The sequence below is a fragment of the Lactuca serriola genome, chromosome 1, assembly GCF_051521515.1.
Source record: "Lactuca serriola cultivar US96UC23 chromosome 1, Lser_US96UC23_V15, whole genome shotgun sequence".
In the NCBI taxonomy this organism is placed as follows: domain Eukaryota; kingdom Viridiplantae; phylum Streptophyta; class Magnoliopsida; order Asterales; family Asteraceae; genus Lactuca; species Lactuca serriola.
Window position 1 is genome coordinate 59,841,424 of NC_136408.1, and position 25,404 is coordinate 59,866,827.

General features: G+C 37.3%; 2 protein-coding genes and 1 long non-coding RNA gene across 3 annotated transcripts; 2 read left to right on the forward strand and 1 right to left on the reverse strand.

Annotated features, from left to right (window-relative positions):
* Window positions 1-20,466: 20,466 nt before the first annotated feature.
* Window positions 20,467-22,079, forward strand: LOC145089442 (uncharacterized). Its single transcript, XM_079027882.1, has 2 exons — window positions 20,467-21,766; window positions 21,855-22,079. Exons 1-2 carry the CDS (start codon window positions 20,549-20,551, stop codon window positions 22,056-22,058), a joined length of 1,422 nt encoding a protein of 473 aa, XP_078884008.1. The 5' UTR covers window positions 20,467-20,548; the 3' UTR covers window positions 22,059-22,079.
* A 31-nt stretch (window positions 22,080-22,110) lies between these two features.
* On the forward strand, window positions 22,111-23,080 carry LOC145089451 (uncharacterized). Its single transcript, XM_079027890.1, has 2 exons — window positions 22,111-22,334; window positions 22,402-23,080. The coding sequence occupies exons 1-2, from the start codon at window positions 22,160-22,162 to the stop codon at window positions 23,022-23,024; spliced, it is 798 nt and encodes a 265-aa protein (XP_078884016.1). The 5' UTR covers window positions 22,111-22,159; the 3' UTR covers window positions 23,025-23,080.
* Window positions 23,081-23,571: 491 nt separating this feature from the next.
* Window positions 23,572-24,991, reverse strand: LOC145068778 (uncharacterized). The gene is made up of 3 exons (XR_013689123.1): window positions 24,625-24,991; window positions 23,871-24,304; window positions 23,572-23,792 (listed from the first exon to the last, which is right to left on the reverse strand). It is a non-coding gene; the product is annotated as an uncharacterized LOC145068778 (long non-coding RNA).
* Between the last annotated feature and the right edge of the window lie 413 nt (window positions 24,992-25,404).

A 25,404-nucleotide genomic window follows, 5' to 3' on the forward strand; every position in this document is an offset into this window, starting at 1 on the left:
CACTACATGAGATACAAAAACCTTTTCTTCTCCTTTTGTAAACAAGCAATAATTATGTGGAGATTGTTGAGATCCAAAATTCAATAATTTGTTTTAAAATTCAATTTGTCATTGTATACTAGCTTGCTCTAATCCATATAGCGATTTTTTTAATTTGCATACTTCTTCCTTTTTTTTTCCTTGTCATAACCTTGTGGAGGAAGTAAGTACACCTCTTCTTCAAGAAAACCATTCAGAAATGCATTATTGATGTCTAGTTGGTGTAAAAACCAACCTTTTGATGTAGATATAGCAAGTAAAATCCTTATTGTGACAACCTTTGCTACCGAAGAAAAACAATCAACATAATCAATTCCATACACATGATTGTAGCCTTTTGTACAAATATGGATTTGTAACCTTCAATGTAAAATCATAAAAATTATAAGGTATAAAATTTCATTTTTAATTCAACCTTAAACACCATTTATCCTTTTCAACTATTCAAAAGCATATCAAAGTATAAATAGTTATCAGAGTACAATCCCAAAATCATAAAATGCGGAAACATAGGTGGATACGCTGCGATCAAGCGGATCTTTCCCTTTCGAACCGAAAGTACCTGAAACCATAATCATAAACTGTACGCACAAAATATAATGAGTTCCCCAAAATACCACATACCATACATACATACATCCATCAGGCCCTTCCCAGCATTGGGCCTCGCCCGATATTCATCGGGCCCCCTGGTACAGGGATGTCAAAAACCCCTGTGGAACCCCGATACCGTACGAGACTAAATTTTTAAAAAAATCGAGAGCAGGAGCGGGGGCGGGGGCAGAATTAAACCCCGTTTATTTTCGGGACCGGGGTCGGAGTCGGTATTTCCGTCTCGTACTCCCACGCGGGCCCCGGTTGTATATTTATGTAAAAAGTATATATTTAATATAAAATACATATACAAAAGAGATGTTCTAATTTTAGGTTTAGTGTAGGTTTCATTTTCCCGTTTCCAATTAATGGATGTTGAAGATATAGCGAATTGATCATATATTTTTGGACATGTAAGTATTTTATATTTGTAATGTTGGATTTGTCGTATTTTATATTTGTAAGATTGTTGGAATTGTCCTATTGTAATGTTGGATTTTTTATTTTTTAGTTTCTAAAAGATTAGGTTTTTAAGCTTTTAAAGTTATTAAAAATAGTTTTCTTTAGCCTAAAACAAAATAGTTTTTTAGCAAAAAAAATCGAATTTTAAGCCTATAAACCGAGGGAGCCGGTGGAACGGGGGCGGGACCGAGGGCGATGGAGGTAACCGGGGGCGGGACCGAGGGCTATATAAATGGGGGATCCGGGGGCGGGGGCAACAATTGATTTCGAGGGCGGGGGAGGAGGCAACTATTTCCGCTCCCATTTGGTTCCGTTGATATCCCTACGCCAGTATAGATCTGTCAGTAACATGCGATGGGCCCCATCCAATACACACATCGGGCCCCACTCGAGATACATACAACACATACAACACATGTAAGAGTCATACAGACAATTAGTATACAAATAACAATAATCCATGGGTCGACATTGGTGCCTTCGAGCTGCCAAACACTAGGAGGAGGCTCTCCTCAAACCGCAATAACCGAAACATACGCGCTGCTGCTACCAGGTTCCTCATGCTAAACACAACCAAATTATTCGTAGTCAAAAATTGAGATAATTCCCCATAATCCAAGGTCTAATTCATTCTCTATCATTACCATGGGTAAAAGACCATTTTACGCTTCCCGTATTTGACCCAATAACTCATGGCCCAACTTCCAAAAGACCCAAGGCCCAAAAGGCCCAAAACGAGAACCCTTTTAGTATAACCCACGTACCACATTCGTACACCCTACGTACTGCTCATTGATGCTTAAGGTACAACTTTCCACAATATGAAATCAGGAAGACATGCATTACGCTGAGCGTACACATATGTACGCCCAACGTACCCCCTTGGTGACAATTTATCATTTTAGGACTTAATGCTTAAGACCAAAACATCCAAACTCAAAGTCCCCTTGGAAGACACCCGAAGGAAGCCCCGAGGCTCCCGGAGTCCCGAGAAAAATTGTCTTTCGGTTTCGAAACGCTGCTCCAAGCAAAGCCCGGTTTTCTTTAAAATCCGCTGTAAGTGAGCTACGCTTACGCAATTTTTAATATAGCTTCTAATTAATTATAGTAACATTATTAGGATCTTAAAATAATTATTTGAGCTATTATTATGAGTTATATAAGTATCGTTTAACACTTATATAATAGTAATAATAGTCAGACTATTAATTTGTCGCGGTTATCGTTAGACTAAACCCCAGTGTCATTGATACTAGGTTTTATCGCAGGAAAATTGTTTTGAGAGTATCGAAGCGCTGTCCGAGTGCTGAGTCACCACCTTTCAAGTGAGTGCATAGTCCCTTTCATGAACATGATTTTAATTCAAGTATTGATTAAAGTATTAATTATATGTTTATGTACGGGTTAATTGATGTTGCCTGAAATACGTGTTAAAGAACATACCTGATTATATATGATGATTTAGGATAAAGAGTAAACCTAAATTAATTATGAGGAATATTGGGTAGTATATTCTTACGAGTACAAGTGAGTTATACTCAGAGAATAGAACTTTTGAATATGTCATCGATCCGTGAGCATGGATTAGACATAGTCATTCGTCCCTAGTCCGAGAGTATGGATTAGGCATAGTCATTCGCCATTAATCCGAGAGCATGGATCAGTCATCCGTCCCTAGTCCGAGAGTATGGATTAGGCACAATCATTCGTCATTAATCCGAGAGTATGGATTAGTCATTCTTCCCTAGTCCGAGAGTATGGACTAGGCATAACCATTCGTCGTTAATCTGAGAGTATGGATTAGGTAAAGTCGTTCATTTCTGATCCAGGAGTACGGATTAGGTAAAACGGATAATCTTAGGTTTGAGAGTATGGATAGTCTCGTTGTGAGGATCGACGGGGTGGGATAAGAGTTGCTTGTACATATATGGTGAAATTGTATATTGTGTGAGTTCTAAATTATATATATGATATAACATTGTGGGATTGAAATCCCTATGTATTCACCAGGTTTCCCAACCTGACCCACTCAGTTTATTTATATCACAGGTGTTGATATGAAGTCACATTACACTGAGAGATTAAGGAGATATAAATCACTAGTGATAACGAACGTAAGTTCTGTTTATTCTTATGTTTCTGTATCGACGATGACATCCTAAATGTTTTAAAATGAATAAAAATACATTTCCTCGGAAATGCTTTGATAACGTATTTATTATGTTTTTCTGGGAACAAATTCCGCAACATTTTTCTTAAAAGAGACACTCTGATTTTTATAAAGCATAAACAAAATCGGTCTTTTCTGGCCATGAAAATGGGGATGTCACAGTTGGTATCAGAGCATTAGTTTAAGCGAACTAGGAATATGGATTTATTTCTAGACTTAAACTTAGAATTCTAAGCAATGATTGTGAGGAGTGTCTTAGATAATACACCTGAATAGACACAAGCACTAGCTTATTTAGGGAAAATGTCTAACATGCTTTTATGTGCTAAATGAGTTATGATGCTAAATGTTTGGTCGGATCTATGGTCTGTTGCCGACCGGATCTGGAAACTTTATGTGTTCAGATTTCTAAACGTTTAATTACGGTATTAGAACTGGCATGTAACTTTTCGAAGTGATAAGGAGATTTACAAGTAGATCATAAATAAAATATTTCTTATCTAAATTCTCATCGCTACACACCGAACGTTTCAATTGGTGAATAGATCAAAATGGAAAGAACCCGCAGTGGAGTTGGGAATGTGAATGGAAATAGTAATCAATCACTAGTGATTGAGCAAATTGATGGATTTTGGACATAAGAACATCCTATGTGCTCATACAAACCCTAATGCTTGGATCTAGGTTTCTCTATTGTACATACATGTTATCCAAGACTATAAACCCTAATTCTAGCATACAAGTAATCATATTAGATATTAGAATAGGTTTATAATGTTACCTTGATTGTTATGTAGCAATAACAATCCCAAATCTCCTTGTATTGACTTTGGAAGGCTTAGAGTCACAAGTGTCACTCCTCTAATGGCTCACAAACACCATAAGCAAGAGGATGAAGAGGAGAAAGGTTAGAGGCTGCCAAAACTCGTGTGAAACCCTAGAAAAGAAGTTCCCCACGTTTTTGAGCCTTAAGGGTTCTATATATAGTGAGGCTATTATGGTTATCTAACAAGGAAACCCTAATTTGGTTGCTTAAGCCCTAAGCAACCCATAGACTCCTTTAATCAAGCCCTTGGACGATCTCCTTATGGGCTTCCCATAAGAATTCGTCCACCTCTTGATTTAAGACAATCCATGGCCCAAATTGCAATTATCTTATAATTAAAATTCCAGTCGCTTAAGTTTAATTAATCTCTTTTAGTCACAAAACTAATTACGAATTAATTATTGACTAATATTAATTAAACAATATGATTTCTCCTTTAATATATTATTCCCATAATATATTAATAAATCATATTTAATCCTTTCTCTCCATAATTCATCCTATCAAGTTGCTTTGGTGAAGGCAACCCAAAAGGACCATGCACCATCGGGTCAAGTACATACCAAAATAGTTATGGACTTAGACACTAATCCAACACAAATACCTGTTGTAGTAGCCGCTCCTGAGCCAAACTGATGGCTGGAGTTCAAGCGTTGATCCAGATGATGTTGGACCGTCAAATGGAGGAAACAAGGAGTTTACTTCAACAAACTCGAGAGGAACTTACGATGCCTATTGAACAGTCTGAGTTGAATGACAAACAGTCTGAGGAAGGGAACGACAGCAGGACCATTGGTCAGGCTGATCCACCGATGATTAGGAGGAACAATCAAGATGACGGAGTCGAGAGGAATGGATGCAAGTACAAAGATTTTCTAACTTGCAAGCCATTGACTTTCACTGGGAAGGAAGATCCGATCGGAGTCATAGATTGGATCTCAGATATGGAATTAGCCTTCATGACATGTGGTTGCACAAGCAAGCTACAAACCACGTTTGTAGTACGTCAATTCAGAGGAGGCGCTGTTCGCTGGTGGAACACCCTGGGGAAGACTCTAAGCCCCAATGAGCCCCTGCAATTGACTTGGGCAGAGCTTTTGGTGCAATTCAAACATAAGTACTGTTTAGCCCACAACCTTCTTGAGCTGGAGAACCAATTCCTAACCTTGAAGAAAAGAAGCATGACCATCGATGAATACACCAACAACTTCACGGACAAGATGGAGTTTGCTTTGTGCCTTGTCCCAGACGAGCTGACAAAAATTGACAAGTACGCAAAGGGACTTCCATGGGAGTATGCGGTGCCAGTACGTCAGGCACCTACTCTGGAGGCAGCTATCTGGGCTGCCAAGTATGTTGAAGATATGATCAAGGGAAGAGCCGCCAACACGATGGAGGTTGGCGAGAAGAGAAAGTTTGAAGGATCCTCAAGGTCCGACGAAAAGAGAAAATTCTTGAAGACTGGTTCAAAGAAGTTCGAAGAAGGAACACAATGGTGTGACAAGTACAGAAAGAAGCACATTGGGAAATGCTCTAAAGAGATGACCTGCTTTAAATGCGGGAAGACTGGTCATTATGCCAACGAATGCACAACCAAGAGAGAAGTCTGCTTTAAGTGTGGTGAAGAGGGACACTTCAAGCAAGATTGCCCAAGGACAGAAGAAGCAGCAAAACCAAATGTGCCGCCAAAACCGAAGGCAAGAGCATTCCATATGATCCTAGACGAAGCAACAGACGATGCAAGAAATCATGAGTGAGGATGGATATATGAAGATCAAGTTATGAAGAAACCATGTAGATAGTCTGTTATGGTGTAGCCTATTAGAGGCATAGTCTAGGTTGAACTTGAACACCTATGTAATCGTTTCAAGGAATAATATAAAAACCTTCATTTTGCTATCCAATGTGTTAAGCTGTTGTGTGATTTTATTTTATGGTGACTTGGAAAAATTGCGAGACAATACTTGAGACGAGTATGAGTAGGTGTGAATGGTAGTAGAGGCCTATACTACCGGAAGCACATGACTCGCACTTGGATTAGGGAAAGTCACAAGGTTACCAAGAAGCTAGTAAATGATACTGTTTTATTCAAGTATGTCGTTACCATTGTTTCAGAAATGACTAAGAAGATGATTGTTATTCCGAACCTAGTGGTCATATCAAATCGAGTCCGACTAAGATGCATATGCTACGTGGTGTAGAGAACAAATTTTGATGTAACATCTGACTTAAGTCGGAAGATTGAAATAAAAGATAATCGAAGCAACCAATAGGATTATTGCGAATCGTCGTTAAAGTAAGAAGCTTGTAACTAGAAATACTACATGCTAGAATGTGATTATATCACATTAGAACATGAAGGAAAGTGTATTCCATTCCAGAATTTGACTCTAAGAGACCTGAGTCTAAGCGTTGCGACACACGATGAGAAGTCATTGGAATATGATCCATCGGTCTATTGTGGAAATCAAACAACTTATCTTAAGTTGTTAAGAATAAGAAGGAGTCCCTAGTAAGGATCGAGATTATGACTTAAAGGTCATAATTTGGAGTCTAACGTGAGATAGGGAGCAGGTGCAAGATCAAGCACCGCCTGCAGTCAGGAAGTCTTAGAGTTAGATACTCGTTCGAAGAAACATAGAAGTTACGATTATTACCTAGGATGAAGAGGTGACGTATGGAGTCATTATACTGACCTGTTTCGTTGATGATTCCGGGACGTAATCATCCTAAGGGGGAGATAATTGTAACGCCTGCAGATCCGGGCTAGACAATTTAGAGGCAATAAGTGTCGAAAACGACTTTTTGAAAAAAGATTATTTAGAATAAATAATCTTAACCAAGTTGTAGAATATGTCATGAGGTTTTCGTACATATAAAGAACGCCGAAATCCGAGTTATAACGAAGAAGTTATGACCCGTCGAAGTTTCGCGACGGAACTGGCACGACACCGGGAAGTGTAAATAGTGAATTTACGATGAAGCAATATTCAGCCTTAGAGATCTAAACAAAAGTCGTAGAATTCGTTAAACCGAGAGCGTTCGTAAAAAGAACGCCCAAATCTGACTTCGTATGAGGAAGTTATGATTTTTTGAAGTTTCGGTTTAGCAGTGTACAACCCGAAATCCGAATATTAGATCGAACGGTTTTTAGCCGACACAACGTAAGCGAGAATCGAAGATCTCGTTAATTGTAGCGTAACGATAAAAAGACAGACGAAAACGGACGTCGGATGAAGAAGTTATGAATTTTTAATGGACAAATCGTGTCCCGATCTGTTAAATAGTATAACTTTTAAAATAAAGTCAAAATTAGCCGACGGAGTCTGATCGAAAGTTGTAGAGTACGTTCCCTCCTTCGCGTGGATATAAAGAACGTCGATAATGGAGCTCGTACGCAAAAGTTACGAATTTTCCAAGTTTAGACTCGAATTTGCGAAGCCAGTTGCTCGACTGATGACGTGGCAAGATCCTAGCCGTTGCTTGCTGATCACGCCTTGCTTCGGATGAAGGACGCGTCGCCCCTCGCTACGCCTAGCGTCCGAGCTCGGAATGTGCCGCGTACGTAAGCCTTCCCTCGGTCCAGCTTAAGCCACGTCGCACCATCCGGAGCTTGCCACATGTTGACCTTATCCGAAGTTACGCCCCGCGTAACCTGCTGAATGCCCCGCGTAGTGCGAAGCCTCGCACCTATAAAAGGAGTGCGAGGGCATCCGGTTTTTCACACCAAAAATTCACGCTCTCTACAATCTTTCTCTCTCTAACCCATTTTAACCCCCCAAAACCCTAGGAAACCCCACTAACACCCGAAGGAAGCCTCGAGGCTCCCGGAGTCCCAAGAAAAATTGTCTTTCGGTTTCGAAACGCTGCTCCAAGCAAAGCCCGATTTTCATTAAAATCCGCTGTAAGTGAGCTACGCTTACACAATTTTTAATATAACTTCTAATTAATTATAGTAACTTTATTAGGACCTTAAAATAATTATTTGGGCTATTATTATGAGTTATATAAGTATCGTTTAACGCTTACATAATAGTAATAATAGTCAGACTATTTATTTGTCGCTTTTATCGTTAGACTAAACCCCAGTGTCATTGATACTAGGTTTTATCGCAGGAAAATTGTTTTGAGAGTATCGAAGCGTTGTCCGAGTGCTGAGTCACCACCTTTCAAGTGAGTGCATAGTCCCTTTCATGAACATGATTTTAATACAAGTATTGATTGAAGTATTAATTATATGTTTATGTGCGGGTTAATTGATTTTGCCTGAAATACGTGTTAAAGAACATACCTGATTATATATGATGATTTAGGATAAAAAGTAAACCTAAATTAATTATGAGGAATATTGGGTAGTATTTTCTTACGAGTACAAGTGAGTTATACTCCGAGAATAGAACTTTTGAATATGTCATCGATCCGTGAGCATGGATTAGACATAGTCATTTGTCCCTAGCCCGAGAGTATGGATTAGGCATAGTTATTCGCCATTAATCCGAGAGCATGGATCAGTCATCCGTCCCTAGTCCGAGAGTATGGATTAGGCACAATCATTCGTCATTAATCCGAGAGTATGGATTAGTCATTCTTCCCTAGTCCGAGAGTATGGGTTAGGCATAACCATTCGTCGTTAATCTGAGAGTATGGATTAGGTAAAGTCGTTCATTTCTGATCCAGGAGTATGGATTAGGTAAAACGGATAATCTTAGGTTTGAGAGTATGGATAGTCTCGTTGTGAGGATCGACGGGGTGGGATAAGAGTTGCTTGTACATATATGGTGAAATTGTATATTGTGTGAGTTCTAAATTATATATATGATATAACGTTGTGGGATTGAAATCCCTATGTATTCACTAGGTTTCCTAACCTGACCCACTCAGTTTATTTATATCACAGGTGTTGATATGAAGTCACATTACACTGAGAGATTAAGGAGATATAAATCACTAGTGATAACGAACGTAAGTTCTGTTTATTCTTATGTTTCTGTATCGACAATGACATCCTAAATGTTTTAAAATGAATAAAAATACATTTCCTCGGAAATGCTTTGATAACGTGTTTATTTTGTTTTTCTGGGAACAAATTCCGCAACATTTTTCTTAAAAGAGATACTCTGATTTTTATAAAGCATAAACAAAATCGGTCTTTTCTGGCCGTGAAAATGGGGATGTCACAAACGACTTGAAATAGGGTGTTACAACTCTCCCTTACTACCTTCTAGGAGATCAGACGGTCCGTCTAATTCCTCTTGAACCTTGCTTTGATGAAAAGTTGGCTCATACTCATAGCGACCTTCCATTGCTACCATCGAAACCCAATCATATCAACACTCATACATCTTGATGTAGAACGAATTATTGATCCACTAATTTATTCAATGCGGAAAAACCGACATTTCACTGTTATAAGTTCGAAACCCCCAAAAATTTACCTGACCTCCTCACAAGCAGAACCATTCCAAAACACAATCAATAGATCCTCTCTCTGCAATCTGAACTGATCCTAAATTGTCCAACCGATACCCTTAGCAGGTAGAATCCTTTACCTTACCTTGTTATTGAAAAGATCTTTCATAAAAGAAAAGGTTACTCCTAACCCTTTGTGCCAACCAAGAACATGACTCATATTCCAAAATTCAAAGACTCGTACTTGCTTCTGTCCAAAATCTTCTAATTCCATGATGACCTCCTACTGAATTGAGATATAAACTCCTTAATCAATCGCAGAGACTAACAATCTCACACTTGGTCCCACCACAAGGCTCCGACTAAGAATCTAACTGATAAGGGATACCGTAGCCTAACCATCACACTGATAACAACCAATAAACACAGAGTCATCCCACTATAGATGTGGTCTAGTACCTTGCTCAAGCCAATTTCCACCAGGTCTCACCCACTATATCATAACCCTATGGGCCTCGCCTACGGGTCTCACCTAGCCTGCACAATTGAATGGGCCTCACCCACGAGTCTCACCCGAACGAGTGCTACACAGGCCTAACCTTGCCTTGGATCCAATGATCCTCATACCAAAACAAGATAAATCCTCTTACAATACTGTCCATCTCAACCAACGCATGATCTGATCCTTTATTTGCCCAATGACCACTCCTATAATGACCTATCTCATTCTGGTGATTGTCGTGACTACATAGCAAACTTATAACACTTCCCTGTCAACCTCTCATCCTTGTGTATGCTACGGTTACCCTGTAGTCTTACAACACTCCCATATTATCCATGAGCCAACTCATGGTCTTGCTCTCCATCTACCATACCAACCCACAATCAAACATGGGTCGAACTACATTGACTGCATCCCAATTAGGTGTTCGGTTCATGCTTCAAACCCAAATGCCCTCACCAGATAAGAACATTTAGAGATGCTCTAACACAACCCTCAACCTGGATCAAACCACATATCTACTATGAATCACTACGAATGTGTCACCCTATCGTTGAGAGTTTCTAAACCCCCAACCTTGTGCAACCTCTATCCAGATTGCCACATGAACTAGCTTCCATCTCGAATAAGATATGGAACTCTTCCTGGTTCCGCACTTGATTATATCCCCGAAATCCAAACGGTTCTCCTCCACTTGGACTTAACTACACCCTGCCAACCTTAGTAAAGACAACAAATACAAACCCCTATACCGAAGCTGATGGATCACCATCCCAACATCCCACTTATCGAAGGATTTATGCATTCTAAACATCTTCAACCATTACAATTCAAAATTCCCTTGCCAATTCTAGCCCACACGACCATCATCATTACCCACTCGTCACTTCTCCTTTCCTAGTAATGGTAACGATCACACCCGAGAGTCCATCAATAAACCACTTCCATCCATACTGAGTGACGCAAGCACTTCTGAACTTTGACTATGTTATTCGAATAGGGGCACAACCAATTTCCAAGAGATCTTTGCCTCAAGCTTCTGATGTAAGGACCACCCTCACGTCCTGAGAGCAATGATCCGACATCAAGCCTCTTGCACTTAAATCCTAATCAATCGACTGCAACCCAAATCTATCTTGAATTTCCAAAAGCCAACATACTTGTTCTATAAATCCCTCTACCCCGATGTTGAACTAACACGCTAATCTAAATACCGATCTTCTAAGTGGTACCCTTAAACTGCTTCCATCGATGCCCACAACAAGGTGCTCGATAATATAAATCTAGCTCAAAAAGACATGCCCCATTCATAACTCTCGACATGCCGATTGACATATAACGACCTTTGATAATGTTAACCAGGTAATTACATAGAAACTAAGCCGAAGATAATGCCTTACACATACAAGCACATGATTCAAAAGCACATATATAAAAATAATAAGGCATGGGAAAACAAAAGATAACATACCCATGATAGCACCTGATGAAACTCTAGCCTCTCCCAATTAAGGCTGCAATGCTCGGCTCCTCACTGATGAGGCTTCCGATCTGCCCTCACGACCATCAGTGATCCTCAAAGTAGCTGGAGCAAGTGCCCTTGCTGCTCCACTCAATAACCTTAGACGATCGGTCTTTTTGTGTCCCACCTGATTGGAATGAAACCACATCGAAATGGATCCTTAAGGGAAATCCCTACTGAAATGACCCATCTGACCATAATTAAAACATCCACTCCTTGTCTTCTGTAAGTCTCGCTCATGGGTCCTCCCACACTTGGCACAATGGCCACAAACCTTATGGCTTCATAGACATGAATCCTGAGTCCTGGGCCTCTTCGCTTGGCCCACTGCAATCTAAATCTGCTCTGAATTCCTCTTCATAAGGTGCTCCAATTTAATCTCCTGCTCTCGGGCTCTAGCAATCATATCATTAAGGGTCTTGCACCTTGACAAGCTCATAAACTCCTTGATGTTATCTCTCAGCATATCATGATACCTCACCTTCTTCATCTCCTCGTCCACCATATACTGCAGAACCAACAAGCCCTCTCCCAAAACTTGGCAGTGATATCTGCCACATTCTTAGTAGTCTGAAGAAGGTCTTGAAACTTCCCTTACCAGCTGCTGCACCTTAATTTTTGGTGCAATATCCTTCGAAGACATGGCCACAACGGCTACAGATCCCAATGCACTACCGATCTCCTTTTACCAATCATGGGCTTGGTCCCTTAAAAGACAAGATGCAAATCCCAATTTTGCCCCCTCAGGGCAGAAACTTGCCCACTGAGCATTCTATATGTCAACGATCCATCGGTGGCTAGCAATGGGGTCCTTCGACCCAAGGAACTCTAGAGCTCTACAAGTCGTGAACTCTCGAAATGAGGGAGTCCGTGCTCCCAACTATAATGCCGCAATCTCGGCCCGAAAAGCCTTGAGTCGCTCATCCAACAACTCCATAACCTTAGTGCGATATGCGATCAGACGCTCTTGCATAATCTCCATGATCCCCTCCTTGATTGTACTAAAGATCATAATAGTTTGTTCCAAAATACCGTGGGTGATCTCCGACAAGATGAACTCCTGCATCCACTCATCAATCGGTTCAACGCCAACACATGAGCTTGAATCAGAACCCAAACCTCCTCCACGAGTGCTCATCACCATTCTCAAAAGCAACCAAACAATAATCAGAACACACTCAAAGAGTCCTAATCCTACATGCTTCCTAGATTACTGTGATCATCCTTGATTCATGTATGGATTCTGTGCTTCCGGTAGTACGGACCCAATACTAACTTCTACACCTATCCATACTTTCCTCAAGAATTATCCTGAATCCTCTAGTCACCCTCTCAATCAGGTACTCTAAATACTTGCTGAACAGCGCATCCATACCTACTAAGACACCTCTTAGGCTCTTCTTGGTTCCTTGTCCTCACCCTACCATCAGTTCCTAAAGACTCCCACTAATTCCATCTAAATACTTCATGAATACAATCATGTGCAACAAAGCTTAGATAATCCTTCGAGTAAAATACTCAACCCTACAACGGTTGGACTCAGACAAGAGCTGCACAATAGGGTCAAATAAATCACTATGAGATTATTTAACCTTTGCAGCATGCAAGTTAACATATTCATGAAATAATGAGTTCACATTAGTATGATGTAACGCCCATAGATTCGGGTTAGCCAATTTAGAGATAAAAAACGTTAAAAATTATTTTTTGATAGAATATTATTTAGGATAAATAATCTCAAACAAAGTTATGATATATGTCACAAGGATTCCATACATATAAAGAACACTGAAATCTAACTTATAACGAAGAAGTTATGACCTATTGAAGTTTCACGAATAAACCGGAACATATATGCGTATCGTAAAAAGTAAATTTTTGATAAAGTACTTTTTAGCCTTAGTAATATAAAATAAAATTCATAGAAGTCATTAAACCGAGAGCGTGCATATAGAGAATGTCCAAATATGACTTCATTTGAGGAAGTTATGATTTTTCTAAGATTCAGCGTAGCAGTGTACAACTCGGAAATCGAATTTTAGATTGATCAATTATTAGCTAACACAATCTAAATGAGAATTGAAGATTTCGTTAATAAGAGATGAACGATATATAGACAGTCGAAAACGGACGTCGGATGACAAAGTTATGGATTTTTAACAGACTTCAACTGTCTAGGACTGTTAAAATATAACTTTAAAAATAAAGTCAAAATTAGCCGACTGAGTCTAAACTAAAGTTGTATATCTTGTCGATAGCTATGTGTGGATATAAAAACATCTAAAAATGGAGCTCGTATACGAAGTTATGAATTTTACAAGATAATTAATTTTTGGATTAACCTCGGTGTGACACGTATCGTGATTTGGTGCACTCACTTCCTTCCCACGGCTTGTCACTAGAAGATGGCATGTGGCAATTACGCCCAACATAATTCTTATGTATGCCCAACATAACCCTGTTTAACCCATTACGTCCAACATAATGTTGTGTACACCCAACATACTGGGCATATTTCAACCTATAAATAGAAGCGAATTTCACTCTTTTCCTTACACATCTCCATTCTATTCTCTCCCAAGCCCCCTACCCCAATGGCCTCAATTCCTTTCTCTAGCATTTCCTAAGTGTTAGTAGCGAAGCTGCAGAGTGCCAGAAAGCCTTGAGAAATAGAGCTTTTGGTTTAGAAGTTCTGTCCGGGCAGAGTCTGGTTTCTCACTAAACCACTTGTAAGTTGAGTTATGCTTACCGTGCTTTAAGTATAACTTATGTTTAAATTCATTATAATTATTATGAACATATAAAAAGATTTATCAATGATTCCAAGTCATTATATTGATTTATCTACTTACATGGATGATGTCTAGGCTGGATTTAGTGAGGTGTTTAAAGTGAGATTTCCAAACAGTATACTTTGTATACCAAACGGACCCTACCTCCGATATGATCCTACCTGGTTGACCCTTATAAGCTATAGATCAGTAGAATTTGAATCAATGATGGATCTAGACTAATAATTAGTCACGATAAATATTAGACTAAGACTTAGTGATAATAATACTAGGTTACGTCAAAGTAAAAGACAGTTGCTAGAAGCGAAGCGATATCCGAATTTCGAGTCGTCACTTTAATAAGTGAGTGCATATTTACTTCAATCTTACACATAGATATGATGAATTTAAGATAATTACATGCTACATGTTCCTATTATCTGTGTTCCTGATATATATGCTAGATGAAAGATTTATACATGTTTTACTTGATTTAAAATTTATATGTATTTTTATACCAATAAATATATTTGGTAAAGATGGGTAGATGAAAGCTGATATAGATGAAAGATGAAATAGATAATGAGAGGCCTTGACTTTAAAGATGATGTCATTTAGCAGAGATGACAACCACAAACTATTCTAGACAGACTAGTGGAATGCTAACATGCTCGCAACCTGTAGGTGTTTGTGAACCATGTGTTCATCAAATATACTCTAAAAACCGATTGAAATGTACTGTAAGTGGACTCCCTAAAATAATACCGTCAATAAAGAAGATAAAGCCTGGAAGCTATGAACATAGTGCCTAATAGATAAACACTGTCAACTATGGACTTAGTGCCTAATATACTAATATGTGCATATTTAGCTATATATTTAGTATAGATTTTTATTATTTATTAGCTAATTATTTGCAAATTATGGACAAAAGGTACTTAATAGTGTTTAAATTGTATTTTCAGTCCAAAAGATATGCTCAGAAGCAAAAAGGAAGCAGGAGAGGCGATCGGAAGCTCGGGAACTAAAGAGAGAAGAAAAGAGTCAAATTCTGAAGCCACTCGGCGAGTAAGGACGTCTACTCGACGAGTACCCATGAAGGTTCGCGAAGCAATACGTAAAGTCCTTGCCGTATACGGATTCCATAAGGGGGACTCGGCTAGTCGGTTCTCTACTCGACGAGTAGCCCCTGTTTTCCGAAAATTATAAATAGAAGTCACATTCCCGAATTGAGGTTGGTTAGAGAATCCTGGTGGAGTTACCTTGTGACTAAGAATACATCTGGAGCCTTGGAAATCGTGAAGAAACCTAATCCTCAATTCTAAGAAGATTAAGGCAACATAAGTTTACTTTTCCACTTTATTCTTGATTAGAACTATGTTTGGTTTGATTGAATTCGTGTTTAGGTATTTATTTGCTGTAATTATGAACTAATTTCGTTAGTTTCTGTTTAGGGTAGATAAGTTTGCTCTTATGGATTAATTTATGTTTGAATTGATTTTTATTTGGTGAACTTTGTTAAATTAAGCTTGTTAAAGACCCTTATGCATTAACCATAACTATTTTCTGTTAATTGTCAAGTAATTAGGCTGCATGAACATCTCTTAATTGCTTACCTTATATGATTTATGTGAAAACATTGTTATATGCCTAGGAATAATGAATGTGAAACTAGGATTAACTAGAGAATGAGTAAATTAATGTGTGAGCTTTTGTGTGATAAACCATCAAAAAGAGGTTAATTGAATTATTAATTTGATTAACTAATTACAAGTCTTATTTTATCCGAATAATTAAACTAGGGAATTTATTAGTTTAATTACTTGATCACTACTTAAATTAATTTATTTTCTAAGGATTGGTAATAGCGAATGTGAATCTAATCACCTTAGTCGGTAAGCAATAACAATTAATCCATTGCATTGACATAAAACTAACCATATGAGTAAATGAATCGAACTTAAACAGAAACCCCTTTTGATTACTGAATTTAGTTGGTTTTTACTTGTTTTAGCTGTTAGTTGTTTAAATTGCGTGTTAGATAGTTTGTCAAAGTTTCTAGTCTTGAAAAACTAGAGAAAACATTTTACTTAATCTATTTGCTTAGTTAATTCTAGATATTAGTTTAATTTTCCGTTCCCTGTGTTCGATACCTTACTTATTCAACTATATCACTAATAGACAGGTTTACTGCCTTTGTGTGTTTAAATTTCATCTCAAAAGTAGGACTAAAACCCGTGCATTTATATACACATCATAGATAAACACTGACAACTATGGACTTAGTGTCTATTAGATAAACCCTGACAGCGCAATGGACTTTGTGCCTATTCCTTATGACAAATCCTTAAGAATAAATATAGAAGAATATATACTGACAAGTACCATGGATGGATCCATGAACTAGTACTATCAACATAGATGATCCTTAGGGTAGATACTTAAAAATAAAGAAGATAATGGGGATGGGACATTGGGTTAATTGGTTGATGATTAAACATATTGATTATAATATTGTGAGTTGAAAACTCTATCTACTCACCAAGTTTGCCAACCCGACCCACTCAGTTTATTGTATCACAGGTGGTGATATTAAAAATACATTCTGCTGAGAGATTCAAGGAGTATTATGCCACTTGTTTAATTATTTTAAGGCTTGTAATATTTCGTTATGCTTACGTTTCTGTATTGACAATGAAATCTCAATGTTTTAATATAAATAAAATACATTTCATCAGAAATGATTTGATAATATCATTATCATGTTTTCTGGAAACAAATTCTGCAATTTTAATCCTCAAAAAGGATAATATGATTTTTAAATAAGCATAAAGAAATCAGTCTTTTCTGACCGTGAAATTGGGGATGACACAGTTGGTATCAAACCATTAAGTTTAAGCGAACTAGAAATTTGTATGATTTCTAGACTTAAACTTAGAATGCTAAGCAAAAGGAAGGGTTGTAAACTTTTATAATGGACGCACATCTACCGCATTATAACAAAACCCACTTTTTTTTTTCATTTTTAATTTTTTTAGGCCAAATTTTTTATCGAAAAAAATAACCGAATATACCGTTGTTCACGATTTTTCGTCCTCTTTCCATAGAGATCCATGATGATATATAAAAAAACAACTTTTTTTTTTTTATAAATTACCCACTTAATTTTCTTAGTTTTTTCAATATTTAAGTTTATTTTTATCAAAAAAAAAAAAAAACTAATTATGCCAACAATATTAATTTTTTGTACTCTATTAATAAATATCAACACCGATTAAAAAAAACTCGAACAATGTAAATTCACATTGTGAATCTAAACTATAAATATTTCAATTTTTAACATTCACAATATGAAAAATCTCGAACAGTTCAAATACACATTGTGAATCTGAATTACTATTATGCACATTGTGAATCTGAGAAGGTTCACAAAAAAACTTCGATCAGTGTAGATTCACACTGTGAATCTAAACTGTAAATATTTCAAATTTTAACATTCACAATGTGAAAAAGCTCCGATCAGTTCAGATTCACACTGTGAATCTGACTTATTATTATGCACACTGTGAATCCGAGGAGATTCACAATGTGAATCTGAACAGGTTTACAATATGAATCTAAACATGTTCACAATGTGAATCTGAACTTAAATATCATTTTTTTTAAACATGAATATGAATCTATGTTTAAAAAGTACAAAAAATATGAATTTTGATATATTTATTAAATTTTTTTCAATAAAAAAATAGACCTTAACTTTTTACATCAAAGAAAATGAAGTGAGTTTTTTTCGAAAAAAAAGTTCGTTTTTTATATATCATCATGGATCTCTATGGGAAAAGGACGAAAAATCGTGAACAACGGTATATTCGTTTTTTTTTCGATAAAAAACATGGCCTAAAAAAATTTTTAAACAAAAAAAAGTGGTGGTTTTTTTGTCAAAGGTGGATTTTTTTGGTATAATCTGGTGTGTGCGTCCAATGTAAAAGTGTACATCTATTTCCTTGGCCGTTGATCGTTATGATTTCTGACGTTCACAATTGGTTTCTTGGTTAATTATGATTCTCTATTGAACCCCACCCTATATATATATATATATATATATATATATATATATATATATATATATATATATATATATAGAGAGAGAGAGAGAGAGAGAGAGAGAAAGCTAGGTTCAGTTATTTAAAGTAGTTATTGTGTTATTGTATGCTTAAATGTGGACCAATCAAAATTAAATAATTAAATAAATAAATAAGGGTAATTTAGTAATTTGTTTAGTAACTTTCAAAAATAATCCCTATAATCATAGTATTGACTTTTAACCTAAATAAATAAACGTGTCTTCCTCAATCTTCCACCCGACACTAACCTAACCTAACTCATCATCTATCTATCGTCTTCTCGCGAACGCACTATTCACCGTCGTTCCTTGCTTCAAATCCATCTCCGTTCCCTTGCCTCCTTCCACCGTCGATGCTGCTCCATCTCAGGCGAGGCAAGCTTTCGCCATCGCTGCTCCATCTGTGGCGGCGAACCTTCTATCGACGCTCCTCCTCTCCATCGTCGATCCATCCCGGCTTCATCATGCTTCATCGATCATCGTATGACCAGTCGACCAACGATGCTTCATCCACTTACTGCGATAGTTCATGACCACCATCGGTACTGCTCCATAACCGACATCGGTGCTTCTCCATCTCCTATCGCCACCCACATCGCTGTCCACAGGTAAACATAATTTGTTTTGTTAACACAAAAATTCGAAATTGGCTTGAATTCTTGTAGTTCACGAATGCTGATTTCTCTATTTCCCTTGGGATTTACTTTATATATATATATATATATATATATATATATATATATATATATATATATATATATATATATATATATATATATATATATATATGGGAAAAGTGAATATACCCTTAAGGGTATATAAGCTTACGTACCATACTCACTATACTACGTTGTTTTGTATCATATAATACATTATAATCGTCTAATGTTCTTATAATTTAACTTTTAAATTGATTTATTTTCATGATTATTATAAATTACATATTTATCTTCCCCTTACATAATTTGCATTTTCAACTACAATATATATAGCCTAGTAGATGTTCGTTAAATAGAGGTGATATAAGAGAAAGATAATAGTGAAATTTCGAAAATTTTGAAAGTAAATCAAATTAATGGTTGAAGTTTAAGAACATTATAATAAATAGGGTAAATTACACCGTTGGTCCCTCGTGCACATGCCAGAAAGCATGTTTAGTCCCTATTTCCAAAATTTAACTCGTGCAGTCCCTCGTTGTTATTTATCTTGCATGGTTAGTCCCTATGCACGTTAACTGTTAACTCCTTCCGTTTAAGCTACCCACGTGCCTTGCACGCAGGGGCATTTTCGTCTTTTCAGGGTTTTTATACATGAACCAGTATGGCGCGACTTCGATAACCGATCATTTCTGATTTCATCCTCCGTCGACCCTTAGCATTGCACGAGAAAACCCTAGTTTTCTACGATGGTGAACTGGAGGATTAGGCAAGAATGGGAGGAATACGACCTCCAAAGATCATACGGTAAAATTTTCTACATTTTCAGTTGATCATCCATTATACGTTCCTAAAACGTAATTTTTTTTTGGGTTCGCAGCTGACAATCCAAGTATGTTCTCGATACGATTGAACTATGGTGGAGTTTTTACGAAGTTTCCAGGCCGCAAATACATAAAGGGGAAGATGAAATATATTGATGGCATTGATAGTGACTTGTTCTCGGTGCATGATATGGACGAGATAATGGAATTGCTTGATTGTGTGGAACCAGGTAAAAGTATTTATTATCATTTCAAACGACCAACCTGGGATTTAGATTTTGGGTTTTATGCTTTGGGTTGTGACGAAGATATAAACCACTTTAGGTCATACGTGTATGAACACAAGGTGATAGAAGTGTATACAGAGTTTTGGGAAACCAAGCTCCATACGTATCAAATGTCCCCAAACCCTGCAAAGATAAAGATACACGAAATTCCTGAGTCCCTTTGTCGTAAAAGCTTGTTATTGACATGGTCAAATTCAGGGGATTGTCCTAGTGAAGAAGCCCCTGTTTTTGAGAATGTAGAAACTATGGACGAACCCCCTAGTACAAGTAACAACCTTGGAACAACCCCTTGTTACATTGAGTGAAACAGTTGAGTCAACCCCTGCCTATATACCAAGAATTGATAGCCCTTTGACTGAACCAATGATAGGAAGCACATGTCCTAATGTTGATGGTTTGGGTGATACATTTGAATGGTGTGAACCTTTTGGTGGGACTCCTATGGAACAAGATGAACCAAATAGTGAAAAAGCAGGTGAAGACAGTCAAGCTAGTAAAGACAGTCATGATAGTGATGACACTGAAGATAGTGAATACAGTCAAGATAGCGATTACATAGTTGATGAAGATAATTTGTTAGATGATCCAGAGGTTGATATGAAGAACTTTCACCTCAACATTGACAAAGAGGTGGAGTGGGTTGGAAGTTTTCCTGATGATCGAGATGAAGCAGTAGAAGGTGATGAAGAATTAGAGGTTATAAACACTGAAGAATTTGTATCTGCATCTTCATCAGATGAGGGTGAAGCTAGTAAAAAAAGGAAGAAGATAAGAGATTTACGAAGAGCACATAAGAATGAAGCAGCTGCTGTCAAAGATCCATTTTACATCCACCAGACTTTTAGCACAGCCAAGGAAGTTAAACAACAAATTTATCTTCATTCCATACAGAGTAGAAGGGAGTTAGACTTCGTCAAGAATGACAAAAATAGGATTAGAGTGGTTTGCAAAGGGACAATACCAAACCTTGGGATATTAGAAACAGATGGGACCAACAAAAGTAATGACAAAGTGGGACCAAGTCAAAAGAAAAAGAAAGTGAAAGATGGTTCTATTCATAAATGCCCATGGGTCCTACTAGTGAGTAAGTGGAAAAAAGACATTAACTGGACTGTTAAGACCTATGAAAAGCAACATACGTGCCTTCAAACAAGGAAAATTAGGGCATGTAACTACAAGTTTCTCTCTGAACAGATTGTTGACACAGTGGAGGCAAACCCAGAAATACCACTTAGAGCATTACGTGAGATGCTTGAGAAGAAATACCAACTTGGATTGTCAGACATGAAAGTTCATAGGGCGAAAACGAAAGCCCTGGAATCAATTAGGGGAGATTTTGCTGCTCAGTACTCATGTCTAAGAGACTACTTACAGGAGGTGCAGAGTAGAAATCCAAACACCACAGTCAAACTTCAAGTGCAAAGTGAACCATGTTATGCATCTGAGACCAGGGTATTTGAACGAGTATACATTTGTCTTGGTCCACTGAAAAGTGGATTTGCAGCAGGGAAAAGAGATTTACTAGGGCTTGATGGTGCATTCATGAAGGGTCCATACCATGGTATGATCCTGACAGCAGTGGTATGTGCATAATCATATTTTAGTATTTGATTAATGTTTGACCATAGTTAATTGTTTGCTTATTACTGTGTTTGACATGATAATTCAGGGTTTAGATGGGAACAATTGCACATACCCTTTGGCATATGCAGTTGTTGAAGCAGAGAACTTTAATTCATGGACCTGGTTTTTAACTAACTTAGGAGATGATCTTGGTTTGTATGCAAACTCCAACTTCACTTTCATATCAGATAGACAGAAGGTAAATAAATTTCTCCATTCATTTTCACATGCATGTTTTACAATTCAATAAGCAACTTCACTCTTTTGATGATTTAGGGGTTATTGCCTGCACTTAAGAAACTTTTCCCAGCAGCAGAGCATAGATATTGCCTAAGGCATCTTCATGAGAACATGAAACGTAAATGGAGGGGCAAGGAATTCAAGGATTGTCTTTGGAAATGTGCAACATGTACCACCATACCACAATTCAACAGTGCCATGGAAGAACTAAAGAAACTTAACAGTGAAGCATATGACTGGCTTAATTCTATTCCACCTAAGCACTGGTCCAGATCCCACTTCTCAGGTATATAATATTATGTTTATAAGTGTATAATTTTTAAATATAATCTAATACAGTTGTGTTTTATTAGGGAGGGCACATTGTGATGCTGTGTTGAATAATATGTGTGAGAGTTTGAATAGCAAGATAGTGAAGGGTCGTGATAAGCCAATTATCAGTTGCTTGGAGTTTATTAGGGAGTATATCATGAGGAAAATTGTCATGGTTCAAAAAGAAATTGATAAAGCTAATGGCCCATTAACTCCTACAGCCACTAAGACCCTTGAAAAAATTAAAGAAAGGGCAGCACAGTGTAGGGCAGTGTTCTGTGGCAATGGGAAGTACCAGGTTACAAGTGAAGGTACTAATCAGTATGTGGTTAATATGGACCAACAAACTTGTTCATGTAATAGGTGGGAACTGACAGGCATACCCTGCAAACATAGTATAGCAGCTATATGGGATATGAGGCTCAACAATGAAAATGTTGGAATACCTGAGACATGGGTACACCCAACTTATTGGCTCAAGACATGGAAAGAAATGTATGTCTTCAAAGTTGAACCTATTAATGGGAGGTTATTGTGGGAAAAAAGCACATGTCCTACCAAGTTGATACCACCAAAGTATCGTGTCCCTATTGGCAGACCAAAAAAAAGAGAAGAAGATCTGCAACAGAAGATGATGGAGTGTCCACAAAATGGAAATCTGTAACATGCACAAAATGTGGAAATGTGGGCCATAATGGAAGGACCTGCAAGGGACAATCACAGACTGAGAATGGAACAGGAGAAGGTGCAGCAGGGAATACAACAGGAGAAGGTGCAGCAGGTAGCAGTGGTGGTGTACAAAATGGAGTTGGGAACAAAGGAAAAAGCCCCATGCTTTGAGAATTTGTAGTTTGGTATCATGATCATGAAGGATAACTATGTTTTTGTTAGGCATTTATTGCCATATTACTTTGTTGTTGTTATGTGTTGTATTTTGATACTTTGTTGCTGTGTAGGATAACTATTTGTATGCCATAAGACTATGTTGTTATTTTGGATGTCCCTTTATGTTAATGGTCAATGGTTATCTTGGATATTTTAGAGTTTTTGTCCTTTTTAATTGTTATATTGGATGCTAGTATTGAATGGTATATTGCATATGTTGCAAATACCACATTTTCATTAAATTTGAACACCAACTGATAACACCACATTATGATTACACAATATATTGCAACTAAAATTGAAATTTTTTTGTTAATACAAATAACATTACAAAGAGTCTCCATTACAATATACACATACCAAAATACTAACAACTTCATTACTTAACCTACACTTTATATATAAGGACTGAAACAAAAAAAACCCAGCTAATAACTAGGTAAAGCTTCAATTTGCGATTTTGTTCTTCAAGTTTCATCCTAAACGCCATACACTCACAGTCCTGATCATAATCATTCACCCATCCTATGAACTTGCACAATGGTCCCTGAACCAATTAAAGTAGATGAAGAATTAGGGCAAAATTAGAGAAGACGAAGAACGAAATTGAAATCATTAACCTTACCTTTACTGTACAAGCATAATAGAGTTTCCCAGGGTTTCTTTTGCTATAAGATGTGCGAATCACTGCAGTGGCTCCACAATTGCATTTAATATCGATCATTGTTATGTATTTGGAAGAAATCGATCGAACGAGGGGAAGAGACGAACGAGGGGAAGAGACGAACGAGAGGATACAGAGGAAAAGAGGGTTGCAGTGTTCTTTATAAGATTTAAGGTGTAACGGCATTAAATATGGACACAAACCCTAAAAAGACGAAAATGCCCCTGCGTGCAAGGCACGTGGGTAGCTTAAACGGAAGGAGTTAACAGTTAACGTGCATAGGGACTAACCATGCAAGATAAATAACAACGAGGGACTGCACGAGTTAAATTTTGGAAATAGGGACTAAACATGCTTTCTGGCATGTGCACGAGGGACCAACGGTGTAATTTACCCTAATAAATATATCAAACAAAACGATGTATCATGATGTGTTTGGATACCTAAGCGTATATACCCTTAAGGGTATATTCACTTTTCCTATATATATATATATATATATATATATATATATATATATATATATATATATATATATATATATATATATATATATATATATATATATATATATATATATATATATAAAAGAGTAAAATTAAAACTTTAAAATGCATTTATGAAATGAAGTCGGACTTTTGAATCCCATAAGTTTAGTCAGAAAATAATATTATGTACATTATATAAATGGATAAAATGATTGATCGATGAGTACCTGGATCCACGGTGTAGTATGAGGCTACAACATAGCTCTCATCTTGGCTCCAGTATCTTCTGAAACGAATCGGTTAGTCGTATTCTCGGGTCGGAACGCAAGTGTACACTCCGATGATAAAGTTAGCACTGGCTGTGTTTGATAAATCAGGAGCGAAGAGACAGAGGCAGCAGGTGCCCTTTTATTTTGACCTGTAGATATAATGCGAAGAGCTTATTCGGCTTGTTGTAAAATTTGTAAGCGACACTATTAATCAAAAAATAATTGAAGATATGCAACACTATTAATCAACAACAAAATTGAAGATATGCAGTATGTGACTGAAAAGAACGGTTTCAATTGTTGAGAGGACCTTCTGTATAATACCAATATTGACTAACCAATAAAGAAATTAAATATGAGGTTTACAGTTGCCAAAATAGACTCGTACTATGCCGCTATGGGGGTTGTACTAAGCTTGTCTTACTGCATCATGGTTGGTTGGATCATCTTCTTAAAATAAATGACATAAGACTAGTATCTTATATTTAACGTAGCTGCATTCCGCTGAGCCCATGTCTTTGGAGACTACCGAGAGTCCGACTCATGTTGTTGTGTTTGTAAATTGTAACTGAGGGGCAGAAAGAAAAGCCCACAATTTGTGTCAAAATAATTTGTTCTTACGTGTTTCACCAGAGTTTTAGCACATTCGGATTCCTGGAATTAATACACAAGGACAAGTAATCTGAAACGAATTGGTTAGTTGCGGGTCGGATTTGGATAAAGATTCACTGGAATAAT

What these genes read in the sequence shown, in the direction of transcription:
- LOC145089451 (XM_079027890.1), top strand. Translation starts at nt 22,160, where the DNA reads ATGAAACGTAAATGGAGGGGCAAGGAATTCAAGGATTGTCTTTGGAAA. An exon ending in GTCCAGATCCCACTTCTCAG is followed by an intron (nt 22,335 to 22,401) that starts GTATATAATATT and finishes GTGTTTTATTAG; the next exon opens with GGAGGGCACATTGTGATGCT.
- LOC145089442 (XM_079027882.1), top strand. Translation starts at nt 20,549, where the DNA reads ATGATAGGAAGCACATGTCCTAATGTTGATGGTTTGGGTGATACATTT. An exon ending in GTATGATCCTGACAGCAGTG is followed by an intron (nt 21,767 to 21,854) that starts GTATGTGCATAA and finishes ATGATAATTCAG; the next exon opens with GGTTTAGATGGGAACAATTG.